The sequence below is a fragment of the Chrysemys picta genome, chromosome 7, assembly GCF_011386835.1.
Source record: "Chrysemys picta bellii isolate R12L10 chromosome 7, ASM1138683v2, whole genome shotgun sequence".
In the NCBI taxonomy this organism is placed as follows: Eukaryota; Metazoa; Chordata; order Testudines; family Emydidae; genus Chrysemys; species Chrysemys picta.
This window is the reverse complement of record NC_088797.1, coordinates 64,814,413-64,840,789: the sequence shown is the minus strand read 5'-3', so window position 1 is coordinate 64,840,789 and position 26,377 is coordinate 64,814,413. Positions and strand designations below refer to the sequence as shown.

General features: G+C 39.8%; 1 protein-coding gene across 24 annotated transcripts in view; it reads right to left on the bottom strand.

Moving 5' to 3' along the window:
- KAT6B (lysine acetyltransferase 6B) overlaps positions 1-26,377 on the bottom strand; it is a 195,429-nt gene that overhangs the window by 78,217 nt on the left and 90,835 nt on the right. For 13 of the 24 annotated variants that reach the window (XM_042856134.2, XM_065551669.1, XM_005278749.4 and 10 more), the window contains exons 3-5: positions 7,883-7,991; positions 2,512-2,627; positions 2,169-2,250 (exon numbers count right to left, since the gene is read on the bottom strand). In XM_042856134.2, coding sequence (XP_042712068.2) covers positions 2,169-2,250; positions 2,512-2,627; positions 7,883-7,991 — 307 coding nt within the window. Of the gene's footprint in view, positions 1-2,168; positions 2,251-2,511; positions 2,628-6,985; positions 7,092-7,882; positions 7,992-26,377 lie in introns of all 24 variants that reach the window. The other 11 variants (XM_065551659.1, XM_065551654.1, XM_065551658.1 and 8 more) reach the window with 2 other exon arrangements.

The window sequence follows — 26,377 nt, the reverse complement described above, 5'->3', positions numbered from 1 at the left end:
CCCCCGGCGATAAAGCATGTCTATACTGCCCACGTGGCCGCACAGTAACCTGGGTGGTGTAGACATACCTTCAGTTTCATATTGTTAATTACCCTCATTTAGGTTTCCCGGATCAGTCAATGTGAGGCTGAAGAAGAACACTAGAGAACACAATCATTAGGCTTCTCACCATACAAACCCCTCTGCTGAGAGCACAACAAGATGCCTTAATTCAACACTTATCAAGCTGCTTTGAGACACTCAATAACAGACTTAAAATTGGCCATTCTTCAACCAAAAAAACTTCAAAAATAGTCTTGAACAAGATTTCAACGAGAAACTGAAATTTCCAATAGAACTGGAATTAATTTGCAAACTTGTCACCATCAAATTAGGCTTGAATAAAGACTGGGAGTGGCTGGGTCACTACAAAAAGTAATTTTCCCTCTGTTGATACTCACACCTTCTTGTCAACTGTTGGGAATGGGCCACGTCCACCCTCATTAGCACTACAAAAAGTAAAATTTCCCTCTGTTGATATTCACCTCTTCTTGTCAATTGTTGGGAATAAGCTATATCCACCCTGTTTGAATTGGCCTCGTTAGCACTGACCCCTTACTTGGTAAGGCAACTCCCATCTTTTCATGTGCTGTAATATATATACCTGCCTACTGTATTTTTCATTCCATGCATCTGATGAAATGGATTATAGCCCACGAAAGCTTATGCCCAAATAAATTTGTTAGTCTCTAAGGTGCCACAAGGACTCCTCGTTGTTTTTGCTGATACAGACTAACATGGCTATCCTTCTGAAACCTGCTGACTCAAGACCCTTTGTAGCTTGCCCTCTTGGGTTTCTTCCCGTAGCACCTGGCATCTTCCCCCTCCCCGCTGATTCCCACCAGTCCTGCTTCCTTCTCTGTGTGTGTTCAGTTGGAGCTTCCAGGTTCTAGATATGCTCAGTGTACTTTATACTGGCTGCAGTGCTAAAAATTCCCCACTTCTCATTTCCTATGGGCCCGTCAGACCTTTTCCATACCGTTCAATTCCAAGATCCTGAAATAGTTCTCAAGATAGTTCTTGAAAGCCATTTCAGGTAACGTGGTTCTGCTAGACGATGCAAGCACTAGTAGATGGTGAAGCCTAGGTAGGAGATACAGCTTAGAAACAATTAACAGTAGCAGGATTTTCCTAACCACTGTCCCAAAAAATTTTCTGGAGGAAGCTAAACCATGTCACACACAGTGGCAGCAGACTATAGCATGGTTTCTTTTAGCACTGTTTGGTAAGGCAAATTGTTTTAGAACCTTGTCAACAGTAATTATGTTAAAGAAGGTTGTACAGTAGTGGATGCTTTTGTTCCCAGTGTAGGTGGGGCCAAACTTTATAACACTGCTAAATATATAATTTTGCCATGTTCACATCTATTTTCAGTTTCTCTAAACTCCCTTCCAAAATGTTAACCAGCTTATACATTTTACAAAATACAAGGAGGCACTACAAACCAATCTACATCAATGGCTCTTGAGGAAAAAAAAGGGCCAGATTACATCTAGCTGTAATTTCAAAAATATGGTGACTCAGATATGCTAACAACAACCTAACCTTACTTGGCCAAGCCTAAAGATGGGCAAATGAATACAAAAATATTGATTATTGAAGAAAAAGGTTATTGATTATTTAACAAAAACTTTATATCTGGAGCAATTTTAATAATGAAATATAAGAAAAAACAGTGATCAGCAGTGATACAAAGAATGAGATATTAAATACGGTACATATAATCCTAGATGGAGAAAGAGATCCTTTGAGAGAAGAGAGGAACTCTGACCACATGATTGTCAAATGGCTTTTTACAATGATATCCTCTGGAAGACACAAAGGAGGCTTTCTCCATGTGCCCTGATATGTTCTAGTGTGTATATCCCATATGTTGTCAGCTATGGCCTTGCCCAACAGCTTCACTCTGAATGAATAGTTCAGTGACTCAACTCATGTTATAAAATTGATCAATAGGAATGTCATTCACTTTGCAGGAAGGAATCTTAGGAACAGTCAAGCTCAAGAGGCTTTGCTTTTCATCTTCAGGACCATACTGCTAAGTAATCTATACGTGCTGAAAGTCTAACCTGGTACTTGAACATCTGGTCTAATTAATACATTAGTACAAGAAAGGTTTTCAGTATCACCTTTAGGCATTCGGGAAAGTGGTGGGTCACAGCATTCCATGTGGAACCCTCTATCGCAAGAATCACAGAAGAGCATGTTATCCTGAAATTGAAAAAAAGGCTTAATACAAAGTTTCTAGAGATTCTGCGTCACTACTTTTTGTATCTTTAAATCTGACAGTAAGAGAAAAAAAGAAACTGAAAACAGTGATTACAGAGCTTATTACATTCTATAGAGGCTTATATTTTTACTCTTTTTAAAGTAGCCTGAAATTGTAAAGCTGAAGGGACTAGCCCACAGAATATGGGTGAATATGCAAACACGAACTCAAAAGACACGGTGCTATTAAAATATTAAACTTACTGCATTTTTGCCTTGGATTCTACATGCACTGCATGTCTTGCATTCGATACACTGCCATCTTAAGGCCTTTACATTTGCTGTTAACTCAGGACAAAATTTCAAACATGATGGATGCCCTGCAAAATAGAGTATTTAAAATGTGTTGAGGTTTAATAGAGTTCCAACTCCTGTGTTCTACAACAGCTATGACACCACTGCATTTTCCATCACTAGAACCCTGCCAATGTCAACTATTCTCAGAACTTTATATTACTCAACTTATTTTTCCTCTTCTGAAGAGGATATGAAATAGCTGCTCAGAATGCTTTAATGTGGGGAGAGATGGAAAGTTTGCATTTACTGTAATCATAATGTGTCAATAAGTCCATAAGCACCTGAAACTGAATGATGTCTTGTCCAGGCTGTCTCCACAGCATATTAAACTATCACTGATTCTGAAAAAAATGCTTTTCATACACTTGAATGCATCCCTTTCATAGTAGCCACAGTGAACCATAACTTAAAGAGTTTAATATAATAGCATTAATAAATTTCTAAATTTTAGAACTAGATTACAGTATTTTTAATGTATGCACAATGGAAAACCTAATAAAATATATTTAATGAACTATATAAATATATTCCTTTCATTTTAGTTATATTACTACTTAAACTGTCCTACACCACACACGTGTTATGGCAACAGTAAAATAAAAAATGTAATAAGATATTTATATGTAAAAAAATCTTTGGCTTCAAACAGAAATAAGGAGTATCTGACCCATGACCTCCTATGAAATGGACGCCTCTCCTTCATGGGGAGTGAAATTTGGTGAGGAGACACAGTTCTCATGGTTAAGATAGTCAGTTCCTCCTTCAAAGAGTGCAAATGATCAGGCACCTTAGCAAATGCAGTGGTATTCTTCTTCAGGATTGGTTGAACAATTATTGCCAATGACCTCACCAGTAATCACCCTTAATTCTTTCAAGGCAAATCTTTAAAGGAAGAAGAATTTGCCAATTCTGTACCCACATTGATGAACAAGGCCATCAGACTACAAATTGTCAGGATGGTAAGAAGCTTTGGAGCCATACTAACTCATCACTATTATTAGATAGGTGCATTGTCATAGTCACAAGGAATGCTCTCGTACATATTTATTAGTACACTCTCAGAGGAGAGACTGGCCATGTGATCCAGGCTGTCTCCTCCTCCAAGTTAGATTGCTGTAAATCTCTTTACCTGAAGATGAGCTAAACCATCACAAAAAAGCTAGATTGAATAAAGCATAAAAGAATTTCCTATCTTTGTCCTAATCTCTAAAACCCGCCAACAGGTAGGGATGTGACTATCTCAGGGACGACCTCACCACTCCATAATCCTTCAAGCAGCTTTGCTCCAAAGTAGCAATGCAGTTGGAGAAACCCAGTTTTAAACTATCAGGTGCTGGAGGAGAAGATTCCTTAGACAGAAGTTTTTATTTTAATTGATTCTCAAATTCTAATTTAGGCTCTCTCTCTCTGCCTCTTTATCATCTATGGCAACTGTCTCAACCTATCTGCCTCAGTTTCCTCATCTGTACATCTGAAAGATTTATGTTTACCATTGAGTGATTTTGTGACAAATCAGTTATTTTTAAAGAACTATGAAAATAAGCATTATGTATCAGACAAGCAATTATTATCCTGCTAATCCAGAAATGTTAATATCCTGAGTTTCCAAGACTTTGTGGTCTTCTATTTCCACCATTCCTGTTATGCTGCGCAATTCAGACATATCACTTGCTTCCAATGGTCTTCTACATGGAAGAGAATTATTCACTAGAGTGCCCTTATTTTTAAGCAGAAAGGATCAGGACACCTGTCACAGTCAGGATGCAAGTAAAAATGTTTTAATAGCTGGAGGTTTCTTAGTTGTTCATTCCTCCTTCCAAACCAACCACCCTCTCCCAGTATTTTGGAATAAAAAATGGGACATGGGCCAGTAAATGAGCAGAGAGTGGGAGGCAGCCCTCCCTATCCCTACTTTTGGCTCCAATCCCCATTCTCTTAACTGAAGTTATCTGTCCCATGCCCTGCAGACCCTAATTCCCTTTCTCCCTCTGCCCTGTCCCCTACTGTTCTTGATTTGTTCTTCTGTCCTCCTCCCCAGACCCCCATGCCTCTGACTTTTTGCACTTTGCCTTTTCAGTCTAACTTAGATTTGTACACATTTTCTAGATCCCACTCTCCCCTGCCTCCTCAACCTCCAGCCGTCTTCTCTTCCCCTTTTTTCCCCCACCTCCAGCATAACTATCTCCTTCTGTCCTCTTTCCAAACATGTCCTAAACTGACTGATTAAAAATGAGTCTGCATGACACTAGCTCCACTCTCCAAAGCTCTTTGGCACCTTTCACTTCTCAGCTGTGCGTGGGGAGCAAAAGCAATAGGACCCTTCCTCTACACAGGTGAGAGGCAGCCAGCATGAGGATCAAAGGGCTATTAGGAAACTGCCAAAGCTGAACAATATCCCTGCTACAGTGCACAGGAGCATCAGCAAGGCCAGGAGCAGGGTGACCAGATGCCCTAGCTAGTTCTATATGTACTCTGTTGGAGAAGACCAGCAGTGAGCAGGACAGAGCTCCCCCAAGTTTTCAACTCTGAATGGCCTCTTTGAAAGAACCCTCCTGATGAATGGAGGATTACAGTCACTTCAGAGGGAGAATATGCCGCCTTAGTGCACCCAGGCCCTACATGATTGGGAAATGGAGATGAAACCTGGTTCCCAACAAACCCCAGGGCCAGTTCCCCTTCCTTTTAGGAGTCTTCTCCCTCCCATGCATACCTAAAGTTTCCCTCAGTTCTTGCTGGAGTCAGAGAACCCCCGTATGAAACGGCACGTGACTGAAACAAAGAATGCAGAGGAGCATAGAAAAACACACACCGATAATAGGTATTGCAATTAACCCCTGAAACCCAGTTTCACAGATAGACTTGCTCCGTCCAGCAAGAATGCAGATTATTCCTATAGTTTCTTTAACCCCTGTACAGAAGAAGCTGCTTGTAGGCATGCTGCAATGTGCAAATCACAAGTCCAATTACAATGAACCTCCACACAGTCAAGTTTTTCTGTTTATATGGTGCTCCGAGATTGGTTTTTATTTTAATAAATCCTCAGTAACTAAACTTTAGCCATCTGGTGATCTGATTGGCAGTCTCAACATTTCATTTTGTATATCTAATACATCTGAGGAACTAATTAAAGATAATTTAGTCTTAATGAGGCAGAGAGAATGTATCAGTGTTAATTCAAATGGAAGCTGATCCATGAAAGTCAAGGCTTCCAATTCTAATGCTCCTTAGAACTGCCAGAGATTGTTTTATAATGGAAGAATAGCTGATATTTATTACATCCTGATTAATGCAAACCATGTTTGCAAAAAAGCCAGTGTAACAAACTAAGTACCAATCCAGTTCATTTCTAAAGAATATTAGATTTGGGGTTGACAGAAAGCACAGAGAATTTGGTAAGTCGCAAATAAAACAGTTAAAGAAAACATGAACTTTCTAATATAGAAAATCTAGCAATTTTCTTTACTGTATGGTGTAAATACATTAGGATACATGCTTATGGAAGTCTGTCGCAAGGTGACACAAATCAATTCAGAAGTGGATAATGGCAAAACTTAATCCTGCATAAATGAAAATTTCCCTTTTCTTAGTTATAGAAGTCTACATTTTATTCTATGCTGTCCTGTTTTATCCAGATACTTATATGAGACATCGCTGTGGTAATTTGAGTGCCTCACAATCTTTAATGCATTTATCCTCAACACCCTATAAGATAGGAAAGTGCTATTATCCCCATTTTACAGATGGGGAACCAAGTCAAAGAGAGATTAAGGGCTTGTCTACACTGTAGTGCTTCAGTATAGATATTATCTGCGCTAACGGACAGGATTCTCTCATCAGCGTAGGTAATCCATCTCCCCAAGAGGTGCTAGCTAGGTCGATGGGGGAATTTAGGATGGCTTAATTACAGCGCTCAGGGTGTGGTTTTTCAGATCTCTGACCAACTTAGTTAAACCAACCTAATTTTCTAGTGTAGACCAGGCATATGTGACTTGCCCAAGGTTACATAGGAAGTCTGCGGCAGAGCAAGGAATGATCCAGACAAAAAGGAAGAGTAAGAGCTGAGTATTATCTGCATACTTATGTCTCCAATGACCAGCCAAACCTCATTAATTCTATTAATGACCTCATATACATGTTGACCAAGAGGTGACAGAACAGAACCCTATGGGAAAAGTCCTTTGGGAAAATGAGCAGCTATCTAAAAGTCCTTTATGGGTCTGCTCCAAAATTACTTGCTATAAACACTAAGTTGTCACAATATCGTACAAGATTAAGTTAACTCAGGGTAAAGTACTTTTAAACTCTGGATTTCACACATACAAAGCAAAGATTATGAATTCTATGCTAAGAGGTAGAATGCAAATGTAAGTTTGCCGCAAACTTTGGAAGAAGAGTAATTGCCATGGAGCCAGCAGCACGGGAAAGTGTGGTGACCAGGAGAAAGCTGTCAGGGAGCTGGTCAGAAGAGGAAGATGGGTCACTGTACACTGAGAGGAGGAAGAGAGATAATGAGCAGTTTAAGCAACTTTTCTTAAAATCATATGACATCTGGGGACGATTTTCAAAGGTGCAAAGGACATCAACTTTCCATGCAAGTTGGATGCCTAACTGGCCTTGTGCTTTTGAAAGTCTCCCTCCAATCTGCAGGGATGCATGACTATACAGTATTTATATAATTAATGTTAAAAAAAATGTTTTAATCTTCATGCATTATCGGTCCACAAATTGTTTCCTCCCCCCACCCAGGATAAACATGGGGAAACTGGTATACTGGCACTTAGCTAATATTTCAAGTCATTTACAAAAAAATATTATTTGTATTTTCATCCATATAATTTTTATAAAAATAAATAAGATTTTATGTAAAATCTACAGCAGTATAGATAATATCTAATTCCTCTATCCTCTACCCCAACTTCTTTTAAATACTATAACTCAGTGCTTATGAAATGCATCAAACTGATAGCCTTGCAGATGATGGATAAGATTTTGAAACATGGATGCCAGAGTTAGGTTTCTAAAATCAAAGCTTTTGCCCCAATTTTCAAAACCTTCTGCCCCCATTGACTTCAGGGGGAGCTGAAGTCAGTCAGCTCCTTTGAAATTCAGGCCCAAATGAATAATATGAATTTAAGAGTCTAATTTTTAGTTATCCGGGTTTGAAAAGCTTGGCCTAAGACTACTTTTGACTGTAACAGGAAATTTACATGCTGAACAATGACCAAAAAGATAGATTTACAGATGGCTCTTGTACAATTTGCAAGTAGAACCAACTTACCGCTGCTGCCACAGTCTGCGCAGGAGAGCAGTTCTTCTGGTTTTTTTTCACGATTTGATTCTTTAGTCCCCAAACAGAAACTACATATTGGAATGGGATCAGCTCGTGGCTAAGGCAAAAATAAATACAAATTGTTGTTACTTTTCTTACACAAAAAGTGGTATTCCAGTCCTCTTTCCTCAAAATCAGAGGACAATTGACCTTCATTTTATTTTCTAAATGTTAGTTTCTTGGTTTATCAGACACTTATTCTGGTATATGAAGTTAATTTTTTCTAATCGATATTATGTTGTAGTCATCTCTCTCACCTTACATTAACTTATATTTGAGCCTCAATAGTATCATTCATCATAGTAGTATCAAAGTGTTTTATAAATGTTCATTTAGCCCCAAACACAATCCAGTTAAGATCGTTTATCTTCTTTTACAGATGGGGAAAACAGTGGCATAAATGGTTAAATGACTTGCTCAAGGTTGCTTCACATCAGTGGAAAAGCCAGGAGCAACTACCCATCCTGTGCTCAGTTGTATCAATTTAGCTGGAATAAATGGGCCAAACGTGTTAACATAACCCAGTCACCTTCTAACATTAAACAGTATTAAACAAGGTCTGGGGTTTGGTATACACAGACTTCAGCCTGCTTAGTACCATTGCAAACACAGCATTAAAAAATCTTTTTAACCTTTTATTAAAGATACAGAGAAGGAAAAACAGTGAAAGCATTTAAAACAGGGGTGGGCAAACTTTTTGGGCCCAGGGCCACATCAGGGTGGGGAAATTGTAAGCAGGGCCGGGGCAGGGGGTTAGGGTGCGGGAGGGAGTGTGGGGTGTGCAGGAAGGGGCTCAGGGAAGGGGGTTGGGGTGCAGGGTGTATGAGGGGGCTCAGGGGTGTTGGGGTGCAGGAGGGGTGCAGCAAGGAGCTCAGGACAGGAGATTGGGGTGCAGGAGGGGTTCGAGATGCAGGCAGGGGGCTTAGGGCAGGGAGTTGGGGGGGGTGCAGGCGGGGTTCGGGCTCTGGCCCGGCACTGCTTACCTAAAGCGGCTCCGGGGTGGCAGCGGTGCGCACCGGGGCTGGGGCAGGCTCCCTGCATGCCTGCACTGTCCCCGGCCCCACGCAGCTTCAGGAAGAGCCCCTTGCCGCACCTCCAGGTACCTCCCCCGAAACTCCCATTGGCCACGGTTCCCCGTTCCCAGCCAATGGGACCTGCAGGGGGAGGTGCCTGGAGGCAAGGGCAATGCATGAAATCCTCTGCCCCTCCGTCCAGGGGCCGCAGGGACGTGGAGCCGGCTGCTTCTGAGAGCTGCGTGGGGCCCACGGCACCACAGGGGGCCATCCCTGATGGGCTGGATCCGGCCCGTGGGCCGTAGTTTGCCCAACCCTGATTTAAAATGTAAAGCATTGAACGAGGCTTTCATTTTAGCAACATCCCTTGTTCCCTTTCCCATTAGCTGGAGAGAGTTTTTAGAAGGAAAAACCCCTTGTTTGACAGTCTCTTCGATGGGAGTATCTGAGATGGGAAAAGAGAAGAAGCTAGTTGCGACAGGCGGGACCTGTTGCTAAAGTCCAATCTCATTTCATCTCAGGTGGTGTGTGGGATTTAGCTGGAGCTGATGGGGTGGCGATGTCATCTGGATCCCGCTCTCTGGCTCTATCTAGTTAGGACATCCCTCAGGATTAGGACGAACAAGGTCCGGGGTGTGAGAAGGGGGGCGGGGGGCAGCCATCATGGTGAAGCTTGTTCCACTAGCCTCAATCTATTCTTTTTGTATTTTCCCCCAGAGTCTCTTTAAAGACCCAAAAAGGGAGTGATGAGTGGAATAGCCCATTCCCTCATTATTTCGTCCACCAGTTAGGCCTAATATCCAACACACCAATTTTGGTTCATTAATTTTCAATTCCACATGTTCTATTTTTACCAAGCATGATTTCAGCATAGTCCCTGAACCATCTCAGCAGGCTTTTTTGTTTGGACTAATTCGGTTTTTCCTGTTTGGTTTTCTTGCACCTGTTCCCACCACCATTTGTTGTTATAGGTTGTTGTGACATCTTATGAACTTTTACATACCTTTTACAGTGGGGCTTACAATTAGAGTACATTGGTAGGCCCAACTACCACAACACCTCTCATCTAAGCTTACTCCAACTTAATACAATACCATCTCTAATGAGACAAGAGCAAGGGGATATTAAATAAAATTGAAGATGGCAAATTCAAAACTGGTAAAAGGAAATTACTATTCCACATCAGAGACAACTAGATTGTGAGAACTCATTGCCAGTATATACAACTAAGGCTAAGAGCTCAGCAAAATTCAAATAAAGATTGGGCATTTGTATAGCTATAATAATAACTATTACAAAAATAAATAAGAACTTTGGAAGAGACCAAGACCCTCAAGCCTCAAGGCATAAGGTAATTCTAAATCAGGGGTAGGGAACCTGTGGCACGCAAGCTGATTTTCAGTGGCACTCACACTGCCTGGATCCCGGCCACCGGTTCGGGGGGGAGGGGGGAGCTCTGCATTTTAATTTAATTTTAAATGAAGCTTCTTAAACATTTTTAAAACCTTATTTACTTTACATACAACAATAGTTTAGTTATATATTATAGACTTATAGAAAGAGACCTTCTAAGAAAGAGACGTTAAAATGTATTACTGGCACGTGAAACCTTAAATTAGAGTGAATAAATGAAGACTCGGCGACCACTTCTGAAAGGTTGCCTACCCCTGCTCTAAATATTAGGTAGGAGAAAACTCTCTCTGAGGACACGTTATTCCATAACTGTCCACTAGAGGGGTTTCTTGCACCTTCCTCTGAAGCAGCTGGTACCAGCCTCTATTGAAGAAAGGATACTGAACTAAATGGACCCCACTGATCTGATCCAATTTGGCAATTTCTATGTCACTATTAAATCAACATATGATATGGGAATAAATTAGACAAACACAAACTTTAATTTAGGAAGTCAGTTTTTCAACAAAGCACATTTTTCTGATCAGGAATTCACTTGAGGGGTCTCACTGTTCGTCCTGTTTGTCATTTGCTGTATGACAAGCTAACATCAATATATTAAAATACTTCAAAATAATTTGTGTAACAGATTTCAATGTGTTAAAAACAAACAATCACATTACCTAGAAAAGGCTAGCTTACTTAAGGTGCTTATGGGCCTGATCCTGCAGACACAACCAGGCACAGCCCTTTTTTCAAATGGAAGTATTCACAGTAGGAAGTACTAAATGTTTGCACAATTAGGTCCTAACAGAATTTTTAAGTATCATAATTACTAGAAGAGAACAATGAAACAGTTAAAAAATTCATGTGAAAGATCTGGAATGCAGCAGAACTATATCGCTTCCCGGCTCTTTGAGCTCTGGTCAAGTGAAAAATTCTCTTAGTTTATATACCAAACTGAACAAATGATATTTCAAAAGATACACAAGCTCCAAATCAACATTTTTGCATTTCCAAATTGAAAAAGAGGCAAGAGAACACTTCACCAACCACTGGTATTAGATGACATTACTATAGAAATTCCTTTTAAGAACATACAAGTCTACATTTACTTCTCCCAATGGTTCTTTACTACTCCTAGCAATACCAAGGCCTCATACATCTGTTTACGTGTAGACGCCTGAATGCATAGAGGTAGTAGTTTTCATAGCTGTTAACATACTGCATTAAATAAACATTTATTTTTCAGAACTACAGTTTTGTTATTTGCTGGTATGTCCCTTTAAAATATAATTCAAAGGATTTTGATATTCACACATACTCTCAGACAGACACAAACACCTCAGACCATACCACACACAAAATCTACTCTTAGCAAAATATTTTTGATTCTATCAGGAATCATAGATTTATTGGTCTTAATTTTCCATAAATGCATTAAAGGAGACTGAAACATCATCTTATGCTGTCAAATATAACTGCAGACAACACATACTGATTAGTTTTATTAATGCCATAAACTGTTACAAATTATGTTCACTGCTGAAAAATCAAATCGCCACCTTGAGAGAAATAATTAGGAAAATTATAGCATTGTGTCATTTCTAATTCAATCATGTTTCTAAAACAGTGAAAATGAATTTCAATAATTTATTTTAAATTGTTCTGGGGTGCCCTTCAATAGCTTCATTAACCTTATTGGTGGGAGCATTCTACATTTCAAAGTTTAAAAAACAATGCAAGAAGAGAGAAGAAAAAAAGAGCTGTGTTGATCGTTCTTGCTTAACAGTGGCCCTTTGAATTCAGTAAGCCCCTCCCTCCCACTTCAAGCACATTGCAATTTTTGCCTATGCAAATGTACTTTAAGAGTTTTAGGAACATTCCTCCAGTACAGAAACCTTTAAAGAATTTGCAAAAATAACTACAAATTGGTTACTGACCCTGCCATCACCTTAAAAAAAATGTCCGGCAACCAGTGCTACCCATTGATGGATCCAGTTATTACCTGCAACTGCTCAAATGCAGCATCTTGGGAACGCTTTTGGCCCTTTAAATAACAATTAAAAGAACAATCTGATTTAAAAAGTAATAATATTCCCTCAACAGAGGCCAGTGAAAATCCTGTCTTTGCAGTCATAGTATTCTTTCCTTTATTTGATTTAACAATGGTTTAGTTATTTCTGCCATGCTTACTGCAATAAATAATTCACAAAATGTCACATATCATTCATGTAATGAAACAAATCCAGGTCTACAATCTCATTTGTCTTTCCCAGATGAATTTTTTGCTGTAAGAGAGACATGGCTATCGGCCAGCATTCATGCTCTTTTTTGTTTTTAACTAAAGGTAACATAAAGGACAAAGGTTGTTGGTAGTTCAGGGCTAGAAAGACTGATGTCCCCATAACAAACCTAATAATAGAAAGCGTACAGATCCTATCACTTCATGCTACGTTTTCTAGAACCCTACAGCGCTGATGTTCGCCTTCAGCCATTTATATTAATAACTATCTCAGCACATCAGTGCATTATAAGACAAAAATAATGTCTGCTGTGCTATCTATCACCGAAAATTCAAAACACTAAGACTCTTTCCCAATACACTAACTCAATTATCCAAAATTATGTGCCTAGGATTTTAAATGAAATGGCATACAAACTGGCTGTAGGATTATTTTGGCTCACAGTTGTCTCAACTAGGACATGTACAAGAAATAATTTTTTACTGGATCAGGATATGATCCAACACAAACTAAAAATAGCACATTAAGTACTGTACATACCTCGTACCTATACCTGTGTTTTCAAGTCGTATCCATTAGTTTAACTGCCCAACCCAAGTCATTAAAAACCAGTGTCAACACCACAAAGGTAACAGGTAAAGAGAACAAAGTAATTCCACTCTGCCTCTTATATGAACAAGAATTGCCAGGTAAGCTCAGATTCCACAATCTTTGTAGTTGGCAATAACTGCAGAAAGCAGAAAAGACACAGCCTGACTTTCATCTTGAACTCACAATACTAGTATAGTTAAAGAAATCTTATTGTGTCTTGTAAACTGAACTGATTTGATAGAAAAGATGTTGACTGAATAAATCTGGAACCTGAACATGTTTTCTGATTGTAGAAGATAATCACAACTAATAATTTTGCTACCAACCTTAAATTATTTTAAAAGCTCATTTTTTTTAAAGAATGCAGTTACTAATTATGTTAAAAAAAACATGTCTAGTCAGATGAGTTATTAGAGGCTGCATGCCACCTGTCCAAACAATGTGCCATTGTTCCTTCAATACACCTAATTCATCAAGGGCCATTTTTCCCCACCTATTTACTTTGAGAGACAGTGAAAATACACCTCTACCTCGATATAACACTGTCCTCAGGAGCCAAAAAATCTTACTGCGTTATAGATGAAACCGCATTATATCGAACTTGCTTTGATCCACCGGAGCGCGCAGCCCCACCCTCCTGAAGCGCAGCTTTACTGCATTATATCTGAATTCGTGTTATAGCGGGTCAAGTTATATCGGGGTAGAGGTGTATTGTGATATATATGATGATTTCATTTTGTTTTTAAATATAGTAACTTAATATTTCTAAATTATATTTTCTCTTCAAGAGATTCTGGCTTACCAGATCATGCAGAGTGATCACCACTAGTAAAATTTCCAAGGTTAAAAATTGCCTCCCCTCCCATTTCTCCCTCTGTTTGAGAACTTGTGCACTACCAGGTTGGATAAAAATTACTTTAAAAAAATCGGATTTTTTTTTATTTAAAACAGATTTTTTTTGATAAAATGCTTTTTGAGGGAAAAAATTAAAGAATTTGAATTAAGATATCTTTGAACTATAATGTATATCATCATGAACCAGGGATTATAAATTCTAATTCTATAGTATGAGACAATATATTCATGTAATGTTTAAGAAAAGTTTTGTAAATGAGTTCCAATCATTCATGGATTAGGGACCCGATTTTATGGGGTTCCACAGGCTTCTGTATAGGATTATTTAGGTTAATCTTTCTATCTACACAATGGGACTCGGTGCTCAGTATAGAGCAGTGCTTCTCAAAGTCGGGCTGCTGCTTGCTCAGAGAAAGCCCCTGGCGGTCCAGGCCAGTTTGTTTACCTGCCGCGTCCGCAGGTTCGGCCGATCGCGGCTCCCACTGGCCGCGGTTCGCTGCTCCAGGCCAATGGGGGCTGCGGGAAGCAGCGCGGGCCATGGGATATGCTGGCCGCCCTTCCCACAGCCCCCATTGGCCTGGAACTGTGAACCGCGGCCAGCAGGAGCCGTGATTGGCCGAACCTACGGACGTGGCAGGTAAACAAACCAGCCCGGACCGCCAGGGGCTTTCCCTGAACAAGCGGCAGACCGGCTTTGAGAAGCACTGCTCTAGAAGATACCATCAGAGATGCTTAGTTTCGCAGTTCTCAAACTGTGGATTTGTGTCTCCAAAGGTAACATGCTTGTTAACAGCAAAAACGTTTTAAATAAATAGATAATATATAGAGGTGAGAAATAACAGACTTCAACTCTATTGTCCCTCTGCAAATTTGTGTACACAGAGTCAATCCCTTACCTCTCTCTAAAAGTGCAAAGTTTCAAAAAGTTCAATGAATAGAAGATTGTTGGGGGCAGAATAGATCTGGACAAGGAGAAAAAGTCTGGAGATAAATGTGAGAAGTGAGGGACATATGCTTGTTTTGTTAAAATATTATATGTTTGTTGTTGAAGAAAAAAATCCAGAATACTTTATGTCGTTGTTTTACTTAAATAAAACAATTTAAATGTCTGTCTGATGATGTTCTCCTCCTAATACAGCATGGCAAGAAAATCCTCCAAATATTAACAATTAACCTGTTGAACTGGAGATAGTTCACCTCCCAATGACTTCATAAATATCTGCTTCAATTACCTTTGGTATATGAAATAACCAAACAATCATTCATTTTCTGATATAGCTGTAAATCTAATCTGAAAAGTTTTAAAAATAAATCACTGTTTAAAAATGTATAATGTGTACCTTCTAAAAATGAAACCTACATCTATCTCTGAGTTGTGAAGGATATGTATTAAGAATATAAAAGAATGCACTTTTATGCAGAAATCCACGATTAAATCGAGTCTTCCTGACTAGTGATTTAAATCAAATCCACCCTGTGTGCTACTGATAACTGCAGCAAAAGCAAGTTTGCAAAGATTTCAGATGCTAAGACAGGGGAGGAGGGGACTTCCAACACACTCTCCTGATATATGTTAACAAAAAACAAAACAAAAAAAAAAATCAGGACTCTTGAGGCATTTTCTACTATTCGTTAATGTGACAGTATCATGACAAGACATGTGTAATTCATTTGTATTTTAACATCTTACTAGGTATCAAACTACCATTTGTGTATACACCAGACTTCTGTAGTCAATCAACCCCTTGAATGTCACAAAAATACTAGAATGCTACAGTGATAGTAATTTCACTGCCATCAATAGTTCTGAGACATGTCCATGGGGAACACAAGTGCCCTCCAGCTGCACACTTCATGACCTGGAGCTGCCCAAGGGCACCAAGCTGGCTCTTCTACAGTACATACCAAAGACAAGACTGAGTTATAAAATAATAAAAATATTTTATATAACCACTGAAGTAATTTATCTACAATGTTCAGCAGTTTATGTTATTTTAAGTTTAATAAAAAGAACTATTACTATTTGCTAAGAGGTACTTTTTCATTAATGTTACAAATACAGTACTAATGTCAAAAAGGGTTCTACTCTCAACACTCACAATTTCAAAGTATGACGTTATGTTAGTTAAACCAGTGCAAGTTGTGTTTAGACAAGAGTTAAGTACCACCATCACCATCTACCCTATGCAACCTGTATTTATAGCTTTCATGAACCACAGGTATTTGTCATAAGAAATTAATGAACTTTTCCTAGTGAGCCAAATTAACAGTTGGTGTAACTCCACTGGATTTTAATGAATTTACAGTAGGACAAATTTGGCCCAAAGGGGCAACAGAGCTTGTATTTCTTTTCATCGGTTGCTAATGGTCTTGTGGAAGTTGCACGTTCTTCAGACACTCTCCACGTTATTTAAGACTGGGGCAGTGTGTTGGTGTTTAAAGGTCATGTCAAACCTATGAGAGATCTTCCAGAAGTTCTAAGTTCCCAATCCTGCAAACTCCTATGTCAGTGAGTAGCTTCATACCTTTGTGTAGTTCCACTGAATTCTATTAGACTATTCTTATTTGTACAGGGGCAGCACCTAGATCTCCAATCAAGGGTCAAGATCACATTGTGCTAGGCAGACGCCTACCATGCTCAAAGTTACTTATGTTCTTAATGAGAGTCCATATTACACATATGCATTAAAGAAATCAGATTTTTAAATTTGTGCTTTTTAAAGAAAAGTTACAAATCTTTTTGAAAAGTTAAGCTCATTATTGTCCCACAAACTCTCTTATCTCAAAACTTCACCTCTACTAGAAAAGAGTTAAGTATTTTATATATATTATATACACAGACATTATACATCTAAATTCTGTGGATACAGACAGCATGCGAGTAATTTCAGGCTGAAAGGAGCTTTTTAAGCAAGTTAGATGCTGAGGTCAAAACTGTTTGAAATGGAAATTGCCACAACCGTAACTGTGGATCTCATGCCATGGTCCCATAATCTTTATCCCTCTGCAGACTGTTAAACTCTATTTACAACCTCATGAAAGACTTCTAAAAACATTCCAATTAGAAGCATAAATCTACTCTGGCATTTTCTATATTTCCATAATGTTATTAAATGGCCCCTGAAGATTCTGCTTTTAATTTAAGTTCCTATTGAGACAGGGGTCTGCATATATAGACCACTGCCAGAGCCAAAGCTAACTGGCACCCTTTTACTGCCTCAGAAGTAGGGTGACCAGACAGCAAGTGTGAAAAATCGGGACAGGGTGGGGAGTAATAGGAGCCTATATAAGAAAAAGACCCAAAAATCAGGATTGTCCCTATAAAATCGGGACATCTGGTCACCCTACTCAGAAGACAGGCCAAGGACCAAGGGCCATATTATTTTGATGGTTGATTATTGATGAGGCACATTTGCATGGTATGATGAGTTCTTTAAACTGCATTTCCCTAACTGCACCTGTTGTGTTGATAAAAAGTAGACTATTCTCTAGAACCGATAACCCATCTCCTTACTTCCTCACACACACATACACACACACACACACCCCGTTTCTGCTCATGCTTGATGGTCATCTAAAGTCTTTCTGACATCACAGTTGATTGAAAGGATAATTATGATGTCACAGTTAGGATTTAGGTTTCAGGTGCGTAATAAAGAGGAGCAGGTGCTTGGAAATACTTCTGTTAAAAGCTCTTTAAATATATATTCATACTACCATTACCAGCTTTTTATCCAAGGATCTCAAAGTGCTTTTAAACATTCAACTGCCTGAGCCTCCAACACCCTTGTGAAGTAGTAAAATGGGGATAACACTTTTTACAATTGGGAATCGGAGGCAGTAAAGGACTTGCTCAAGGTCACACAGCACAGTCATGACAGAACCAGGTCCTCAGATTCCTAGCCTTGTGCTTACCCTCAAGATCACTTTTTTTTTTTTTAGCTTAAAAGTGCCAGAATGCACCTAAGCTCAAAGTAGATAGGCTAACAAGTATTCACCTAGCACTTGCATTTTTAGAACAAATTTCCATCCAAAGCCCTTAATTACTGTACAAACACTTCACCCACCACTGATGTGCACCCAACTCCAGAAGTAACACAGTTCTCAGCCACACTATTTTCCCCTAATGTTTCAAAGCAATACAGAATGCTCAGTAGCAACATTCACTAATTACAGTTGATGGAATTTTGTATAAAAGGTACAGCTTTATGAAAAAAATCCTAGGTTTACATGCATAACATTTTAGTGGGGGAAGAAATGCAGAAAACAGCATACACTAAAGATAACTTTCTAAATGGGATATTTTTCAAGATTCTCATGAGGCAGCACTAGCTTTGTCAAACAGGAAGAGAATGTTTCAATTTACACTAGTACAGGTGAGCTCACAAGAGCTACTACTTAGACAACAGTATCCAATTTGTAGCTTTGGATGTCTAGAACAGTGGTTCTCAAACTTTTGTACTGGTGCCCCCTTTCACATAGCAAGTCTGTGAGTGCGATCCCCCCCTTATAAATTAAAACCACTTTTTTATATATTTAACACCATTATAAAAGCTGGAGGCAAAGTGGGGTTTGGGGTGGAGGTTGACAGTTCGTGACCCTCCATGTAATAACCTCGCAACCCCCTGAGTGGTGGTCCTGACCCCTAGTTTGAGAACCCCTGGTCTAGAATATGAAAGATGCTATAAAAAGTCAAATTCTAGTCTATTTGAAATGAAACTGTCTATGTTCTACACATGATTCAAGAGATTAAAAATAAAACCCTACACTAATCTCTATAATGATGTATTACATCTACCACAGTAACATTCAAATGCCCCAATCAGGATGACTGCCCCATTGCACTCGGCACAATACAAAATACACATATATGTAGAACATTTAAGATTAAAATTCACCCCATGTGGAGGGGACCTCCTCAAAACCTAGGCACTAATTAAATATAATTTTAGCAATTTAAGTCAAAATAAGACTTAAGTAATGCCAAGGCCTTGGGTTGGTTCCCTACAAGGTTATCTCGAAGTCCACTATCTCTTGAATCTTACTCTTTATCTGGTTGCATTTTATAACTACATAGACTGAAACCTAAACAATAATCTCCTGCCACTGTAAATCAGTATTTCCCAAAGTGTGGGGCACACCACCCTGAGGAAAATGCAAAGAAATAGCTGAGAGGTGAAAACAAATCTCTCAGTTGTTCTCCAGTGTCTCAGCTTTTATTTTTAAAAAAGTCAACCTCAAGCTGTTATGGCTGTGGAGAAAACCACGACCTGAGTGTAATGGAGGCAGAGAAGTCTGTCTGAGTCTGCCGAGAGCCTGAAACAGTAGCTCTGAGAGGTCAATTCCCTTAATCATTTCAATGGGCATCAACTCAGATGCCAAGGATGATACTTGAAGTATCAACATAACTCTTTCACTGTTCATCAAAACATGTAAAAAAAAAGCATAGAATTAGCATATTATGAAGAACACTGCATGGCAACATTGAACAGAGTCTGATTTTAATTTCTTGAACAGGGACTCATTTTTCAAAATTTCGTAACTTCTCCTCACACAGCCCTGAAATTTAAGTAACTTCTTAAAATTCCAGTTCCTGAATAGAGTTCCAGTTCCTTTAAACAAATGTGCCATTTTTCTTACATTCACTTTTAAAATATATGCTTATAAGCATCGTTTGAGTTAAGGAAAGGAGCTTCTTTCAGTTACAGTAATCTTAGGTGTTCTTTCTAACCACTGTAGGTACCCATACATTTTCCTCACAGAAAGAAGGATTTTGAAGTTGAGAGTGTCCCTTTAAATTGTGCATTCAAGTTTGGTAGGCATAAAAACAAACTACAAGTAGCATTAGTTATAGTCCCTGTACAAGCATCTCTTCACCGAATTTCAGCTATACCCCAGTGATGGTATGCAATTTCTAGCTCTTGACCTATCTTGAGTAGAAACATGGATCAACATTCATGTCGAACTCCCCATCAGTACCCGGCCCAAGCCAGAGAAGTCAATAATCCAACCAGTGGACCAAATTCAGTGATGAATCCTGGTCAGGTGCCACCTGAGACATGTTGCGCATATGCTAAGAAAAGCCAACTACCAATTGTGCCAAACTGTACTAAGTTACATGATGGTTTGGTGACATAAACAAATTAAGAGCTGGAACAACTCATCTTCACTTATGACCTAAGCTTCCATTTAAACCTAAAGTGAAGTACATTAATCCCATTGTGCTGCTGGATACGCTGACTTTAGTCAGTCCTGATTACTTACCAAGCAGGAAACGTTTCAGAGTTAGAAGTTGCCATCTTGCAGAGGCCTAAGCCAAGCTAATGCCACGTCCTGGCCACTCCCGCCAAACCCCCTATGTGAAGGCAGGGTACCTTCCCTTTCCAGTGGCATCACAAAAAGGAAGGAAGAAGATTTCTCCTTTCCCTGGATAGCAAAGGGAAGGTTGGTTATTTCACTCTGCCATCCTTTCCAGCCATCCCATTCAAAATAAGAATGGGGATAAAGAGGACAATCTCCTCTCTCTTTCCTCATAAAAATCACTGAAAGCGTTGTGGAATATAGCACCTCAAACTTTTATGTTGTTGGAAAGGTTGAGGCTTTTCCTCCTCTCTTCCCACACCGACCTCATGGCTCGGAGAGAAGAACCTGACAACTCCCACGTCACTGGGAATTTTTGCTGAGCAGTCAGATCATAGCAGCTGAAGTGGTCAGATATGTGCTAAATAATATTCCTTTCCAGTTTGATCACCTTGTAGTTCTGAACTGCTACCAATCACTTGCTGTCAAACCAGAAAAGCAAGTTTTCCCCATCAGCACTTGATCAGAATATCTCAGTACAAATCTAATTTATATCCAAGATGCCGTCAGATCTCTGTCACCACATGAGGCACCCAAGTATATTATAATTGCCTGATACAAGCTGGAACTTCGCTGTAACTCTCAGTCATTAGTGGCCAATGCCCTTCTATTGGGTAGTTTAGGTATCCTGGTCCATTGCAGAAAGGATTCCACATCAAAGCTCTGTTTCTGCTTTCACTTTTTCATCTGCTAGTCACTGGCTTATGGAACTAGGAAGATGGAAAAAGGTGTCCCTCAAACTCCTGACTAGGTTTGTCAAGGTTCACTACACATGCTACCACAACTTTATATCTTATAAAGGATCAGAATAGCATTAGATTTTGCCTAGCAAAAAGGACCTGCCTAAAATATTTCTGAATGTGTTACAATTTTAATTGCATCACAGGAGTAATCACTTCCAATCTGCAGTCTAACCTTCAAGCAACCTATGATCAGAATCAGTTATAGAAATAGTTCCTCCATCAGAAGCATTTGGTTATGCTAAATTTTTGTTTGAAGTTATTTGAAATACACCTTCTGAAGAAACATGCAAGAAAAGAAAAAAAGAAGACAGCAATGTAGCTTATAAGTTTACAGTCTGAGGAAGCTATAGTTTAATACTTTTCATAGATTCCAGTGTGAGAAGGTCCATCATCATGATCTAGTCTGACCTCCTGTGTAATATAGGCCACAGAACGTCCCAAAATAATGCCTAGAGCAGATCTTCCAGAAAAACTTCTGATTTTGATTTTAAAAATGGTGAGTAATGGAGAATCCATCACAGCCCCTGGTAAATTGTTCCAATGGTTAATCACTTTCCTGGTTAAATTTTCACAGCTTATTTCCGGTCTGAATTTGTCTAGCTTTAACTTCCAGCCATTGGATCACGTTATACCTTTCTCTGCTAGAATGAAGAGCCCATTATTAAATATTTGTTCCCTATGTAGGTATTTATAGACTGCAATCAACTCACCCTTTAATTTTCTCTTTGTTAAGCTAAATAGATTGTGTCCTTTGAGTCTATCACTATAAAGCAGGTTTTCTAATCCTTTAATCATTCTTGTGGCTCTTTATATCACCTAGACCTCTAATAGAAACTACTGTCTACTACAGGTTTCAGAGTAGCAGCCGTGTTAGTCTGTATCCACAAAAAAAACAGGAGTACTTGTGGCACCTTAGAGACTAACAAATTTATTAGAGCATAAGCTTTCGTAGTGTTAGAGGCTGCTAGACAGCTCTCTAACACCACATTCTACAGGCCATTATCCTCTAATCCCACTGAGGATTACCTAAAGAAACTACACCATCTGCTAAAAAAACTCCCTGACAAAGCACAGGAACAAATCTGTACAGACACATGCCTAGAACCCCGACCAGGGGTATTCTATTTGCTACCCAAGATCCATAAACCTGGAAATCCTGGACGCCCCATCATCTCAGGCATTGGCACCCTAACATCAGGCTTGTCTGGTTATGTGGACTCTCTCCTCAGACCCTACGCTACCAGCACTCCCAGCTATCTTCGAGACACCACTGACTTCCTGAGGAAACTACAATCCATCGGTGATCTTCCAGAAAACACCATCCTGGCCACTATGGACGTAGAAGCCCTCTACACCAATATTCCACACAAAGATGGACTACAAGCTATCAGGAACAGTATCCCCGATAATGTCACAGCTAACCTGGTGGCTGAACTTTGTGACTTTGTCCTCACCCACAACTATTTCACATTTGGGGACAATATATACCTTCAAGTCAGCGACACTGCTATGGGTACCCGCATGGCCCCACAATATGCTAACATTTTTATGGCTGACTTAGAACAACGCTTCCTTAGCTCTCGTCCCCTAACGCCCCTACTCTACTTGCGCTACATTGATGACATCTTCATCATCTGGACCCATGGAAAAGAAGCCCTTGAGGAATTTCACCATGATTTCAATAATTTCCATCCCACCATCAACCTCAGCCTAGATCAATCCACACAAGCGGTCCATTTCCTGGACACTACTGTGCTAATAAGCGATGGTCACATAAATACCACCCTATACCGGAAACCTACTGACCGCTACACTTACCTACATGCCTCCAGCTTCCATCCAGGACACACCACACGATCCATTGTCTACAGCTAAGCTCTAAGATATAACCGCATTTGCTCCAATCCCTCGGATAGAGACAAGCACCTACAAGATCTCTATCAAGCATTCTTAAAACTACAATACCCACCTGCTGAAGTGAAAAAACAGATTGACAGAGCCAGACGAGTACCCAGAAGTCACCTCCTACAAGACAGGCCCAACAAAGAAAATAACTGAACACCACTAGCTGTCACCTTCAGCCCTCAACTAAAACCTCTCCAGCGCATCATCAGAGATCTACAACCTATCCTGAAAGATGATCCTTTACTCTCACAGATCTTGGGAGACAGACCTGTCCTCGCTTACAGACAACCCCCCAACCTAAAGCAAATACTCACCAGCAACCACACATCACTGAACAAAACCACTGACCCAGGAACCTATCCTTGTAACAAAGCCCGATGCCAACTCTGTCCACATATCTATTCAAGTGACATCATCATAGGACCTAATCACATCAGCCATACCATCAGGGGCTCGTTCACCTGCACATCTACCAATGTGATATATGCCATCATGTGCCAGCAATGCCCCTCTGCCATGTACATTGGCCAAACCGGACAGTCTCTACGCAAAAGAATTAATGGACACAAATCTGACATCAGGAATCAAAATACTCAAAAACCAGTGGGAGAACACTTTAACCTGTCTGGTCATTCAATGACAGACCTGCGGGTGGCTATATTACAACAGAAAAACTTCAAAACCAGACTCCAACGAGAGACTGCTGAGCTGGAACTGATATGCAAACTAGACACAATCAACTCAGGATTGAATAAGGACTGGGAATGGCTGAGCCATTACAAACATTGAATCTATCTCCCCTTGTAAGTATTCTCACACTTCTTATCAAACTGTCTGTACTGGGCTATCTTGATTATCACTTCAAAAGTTTTTTTTTTCCTCTTACTTAATTGGCCTCTCAGAGTTGGTAAGACAACTCCCACCTGTTTATGCTCTCTGTATGTGTGAATATATATATCTCCTCAATATTTATTCCACTCTATATGCATCCGAAGAAGTAGGCTGTAGTCCACGAAAGCTTATGCTCTAATAAATTTGTTAGTCTCTAAGGTGCCACAAGTACTCCTGTTCTTTTTACTGTCTACTACATTACCTGCAGCCAGATAACAACACCCTGAAACCTTTAAGGTACAGTACAGAGTTTGCCATTAGCCTGCTGCATGAACTTGGGCAAGTCATTTCACCTTTCTGTGCTTCTGTTTCTAATAAATATTGACCTCTTTGTAAAGCCCTTTGAGATTTATGATGCAAAGTGCTACATAAAGAGCTAGGTATCATTATTGTAAAAGAATAAACAAATCCAGTGGAATGCTACAGATAATCACAAGGGAGTGGGAGAGGATTTTCTATTTAAAAGAAAGGCTAATTAAATGTAATGACAGATGGGTGGAGGCCAGGGATGTAGGCAAACTTGAAGAAAACCTAGTAACAGCCAAAAAAGAGCTCAAAATCCATTCAGGGACCAGCTGCCAAGGAAGAAAGCAGAGAACACTCCTTCAGTGTTTTGTTTGGAGGATCCCCCTCAGTTCCCTCCAGCTTTCAGTGGGGCTTCATGCTCAAGTCCCCCTATCTCTAGGGGATCTTATGGCAAAGACAACTTCAGCTTTACACTAAGGACTCGCAGATCTACCTCTCTAAACTGGATCTGTCTCCTTCTGTCTAAATTAATATTGTAGCCTCTTTCTAGCATCTTTGTTGAGGTGCAGCTGCCAAAGTAAGTTCAATGCCACCAAAATTAAATTATTGATCTTTTCCTTCCCAAGTTCTCGCACTAGCCTCAGTCACCCTGGACACCTCCATTATCCTCCCTGTAACTCAGATCTGTACTCTGGGCCTCATCTTTGACTCCAGCTTCTCTCGAGATCCACACAACTAGACTGCATCTAAATCTTACTGCTGCTTCTTGTGCAAGGTCCTCAAAATCCAGCGACTCACAAAAATACCAGGTTTGTTATCCCCAAAGAGTCAGTGTACACACCAGCCTGTTTGATTCAACTGAGGATCAGCTCCTATACGGATTCAACTGAGCACTGAGATACATTTATAATTATAACAATCATAAGTTTATTATGTTAAGACTTAAGAGATAGTGAGCAAGGATAATACATGCTTTCTAGAGACCAAACTTAACTTTAACGGGCTAATCATATGTCTAAAAGCTGTCTTATCTCACCTAAATGTCCTTTACAGTGCTTCCAACCGAGGCAAGATGGGATCCCCTTTTCATGAATGCAATCCTACTGCCCTGTTGCTTTCTCAGGTGCAGGATAAAGAGGTGTCAATTGCCTTCACCTTTTATCCCCCAAATCCACTGTTTGTCCCCCGAGTCGGGATGACCCCCTCTCCTCCCTGTGATTATTCCCTGGTGTGCTGACTTCATGCTGACTTTGTATGCAAAGTTGACTTTGTATGCTGTGTTGGTTTATGATGCTTAATTTACATGTCAACTGAGGCATACATCCTTTATGTGGCAGAAATAGGTTTGTCAACCCTGCCTTGATTCAGACTTTTTAGGAACATATTTTCAGGGTGTATGCATGCACACTCATCTAACACCATATTTGTACAAACATTCACAACAATATTCATGACTGGTGTGCCTCTGTTTTTTATTGAAAACCCCACATGCTATTCTTTATGAATACATACTACGAAAGCAGTGTCCGCCAGGTGGGATGAGTTTGTCAGACCTGTCATGAGTTAGTTATTGAAGAGGGGGTTCTTAGGGTCACATTCTTGTCTTCACTTTTAGGCTTAACACTGCCTTATCAATCATCCCTTAAACACCATCAACTATCGCTTCTGTTGTACTAACATGCCACCACTTATCCTTGGGAAGGGCACCTTTAAAATCCAAAGAGACACTATATTATCCTTCTTCAAATCTCACCTTACAACGTGCCTCTGCCATGATGCCTACAAAACATTTGACAAGGGGCAGGCAGCTGGTGTGCTGTGATACTGCTTATGAAGTTCTTAATAGTCTTCCTGTTTCCTTGTACACCCCTGTTAGTTGAATCCTGCTGTTGTCTCTCCTCTTATACTTTGATTGTATGGAACTCTCTGGGGCAGGGCCCTGTCCTTTTGTTATCCATGTGTACAGTGCCTTGCACAACAGGGTCTCTAACTGCTCTTGCAATACAAATTATAAATACGAAGATAAAGCAAGATATCGGGGACACAGATGCGATCATACCAGTGATCAGACAGATATACACTTCAGAGCCTAGGGGCCTAGTAAGCATGATTGTTTTCAAAGCCTTTGGGAAAGCATATCCTCTAAGGAGACTGAAGCAACTTATTTCTTTAGTATTAAATTACTTCATTACTATAATGCTG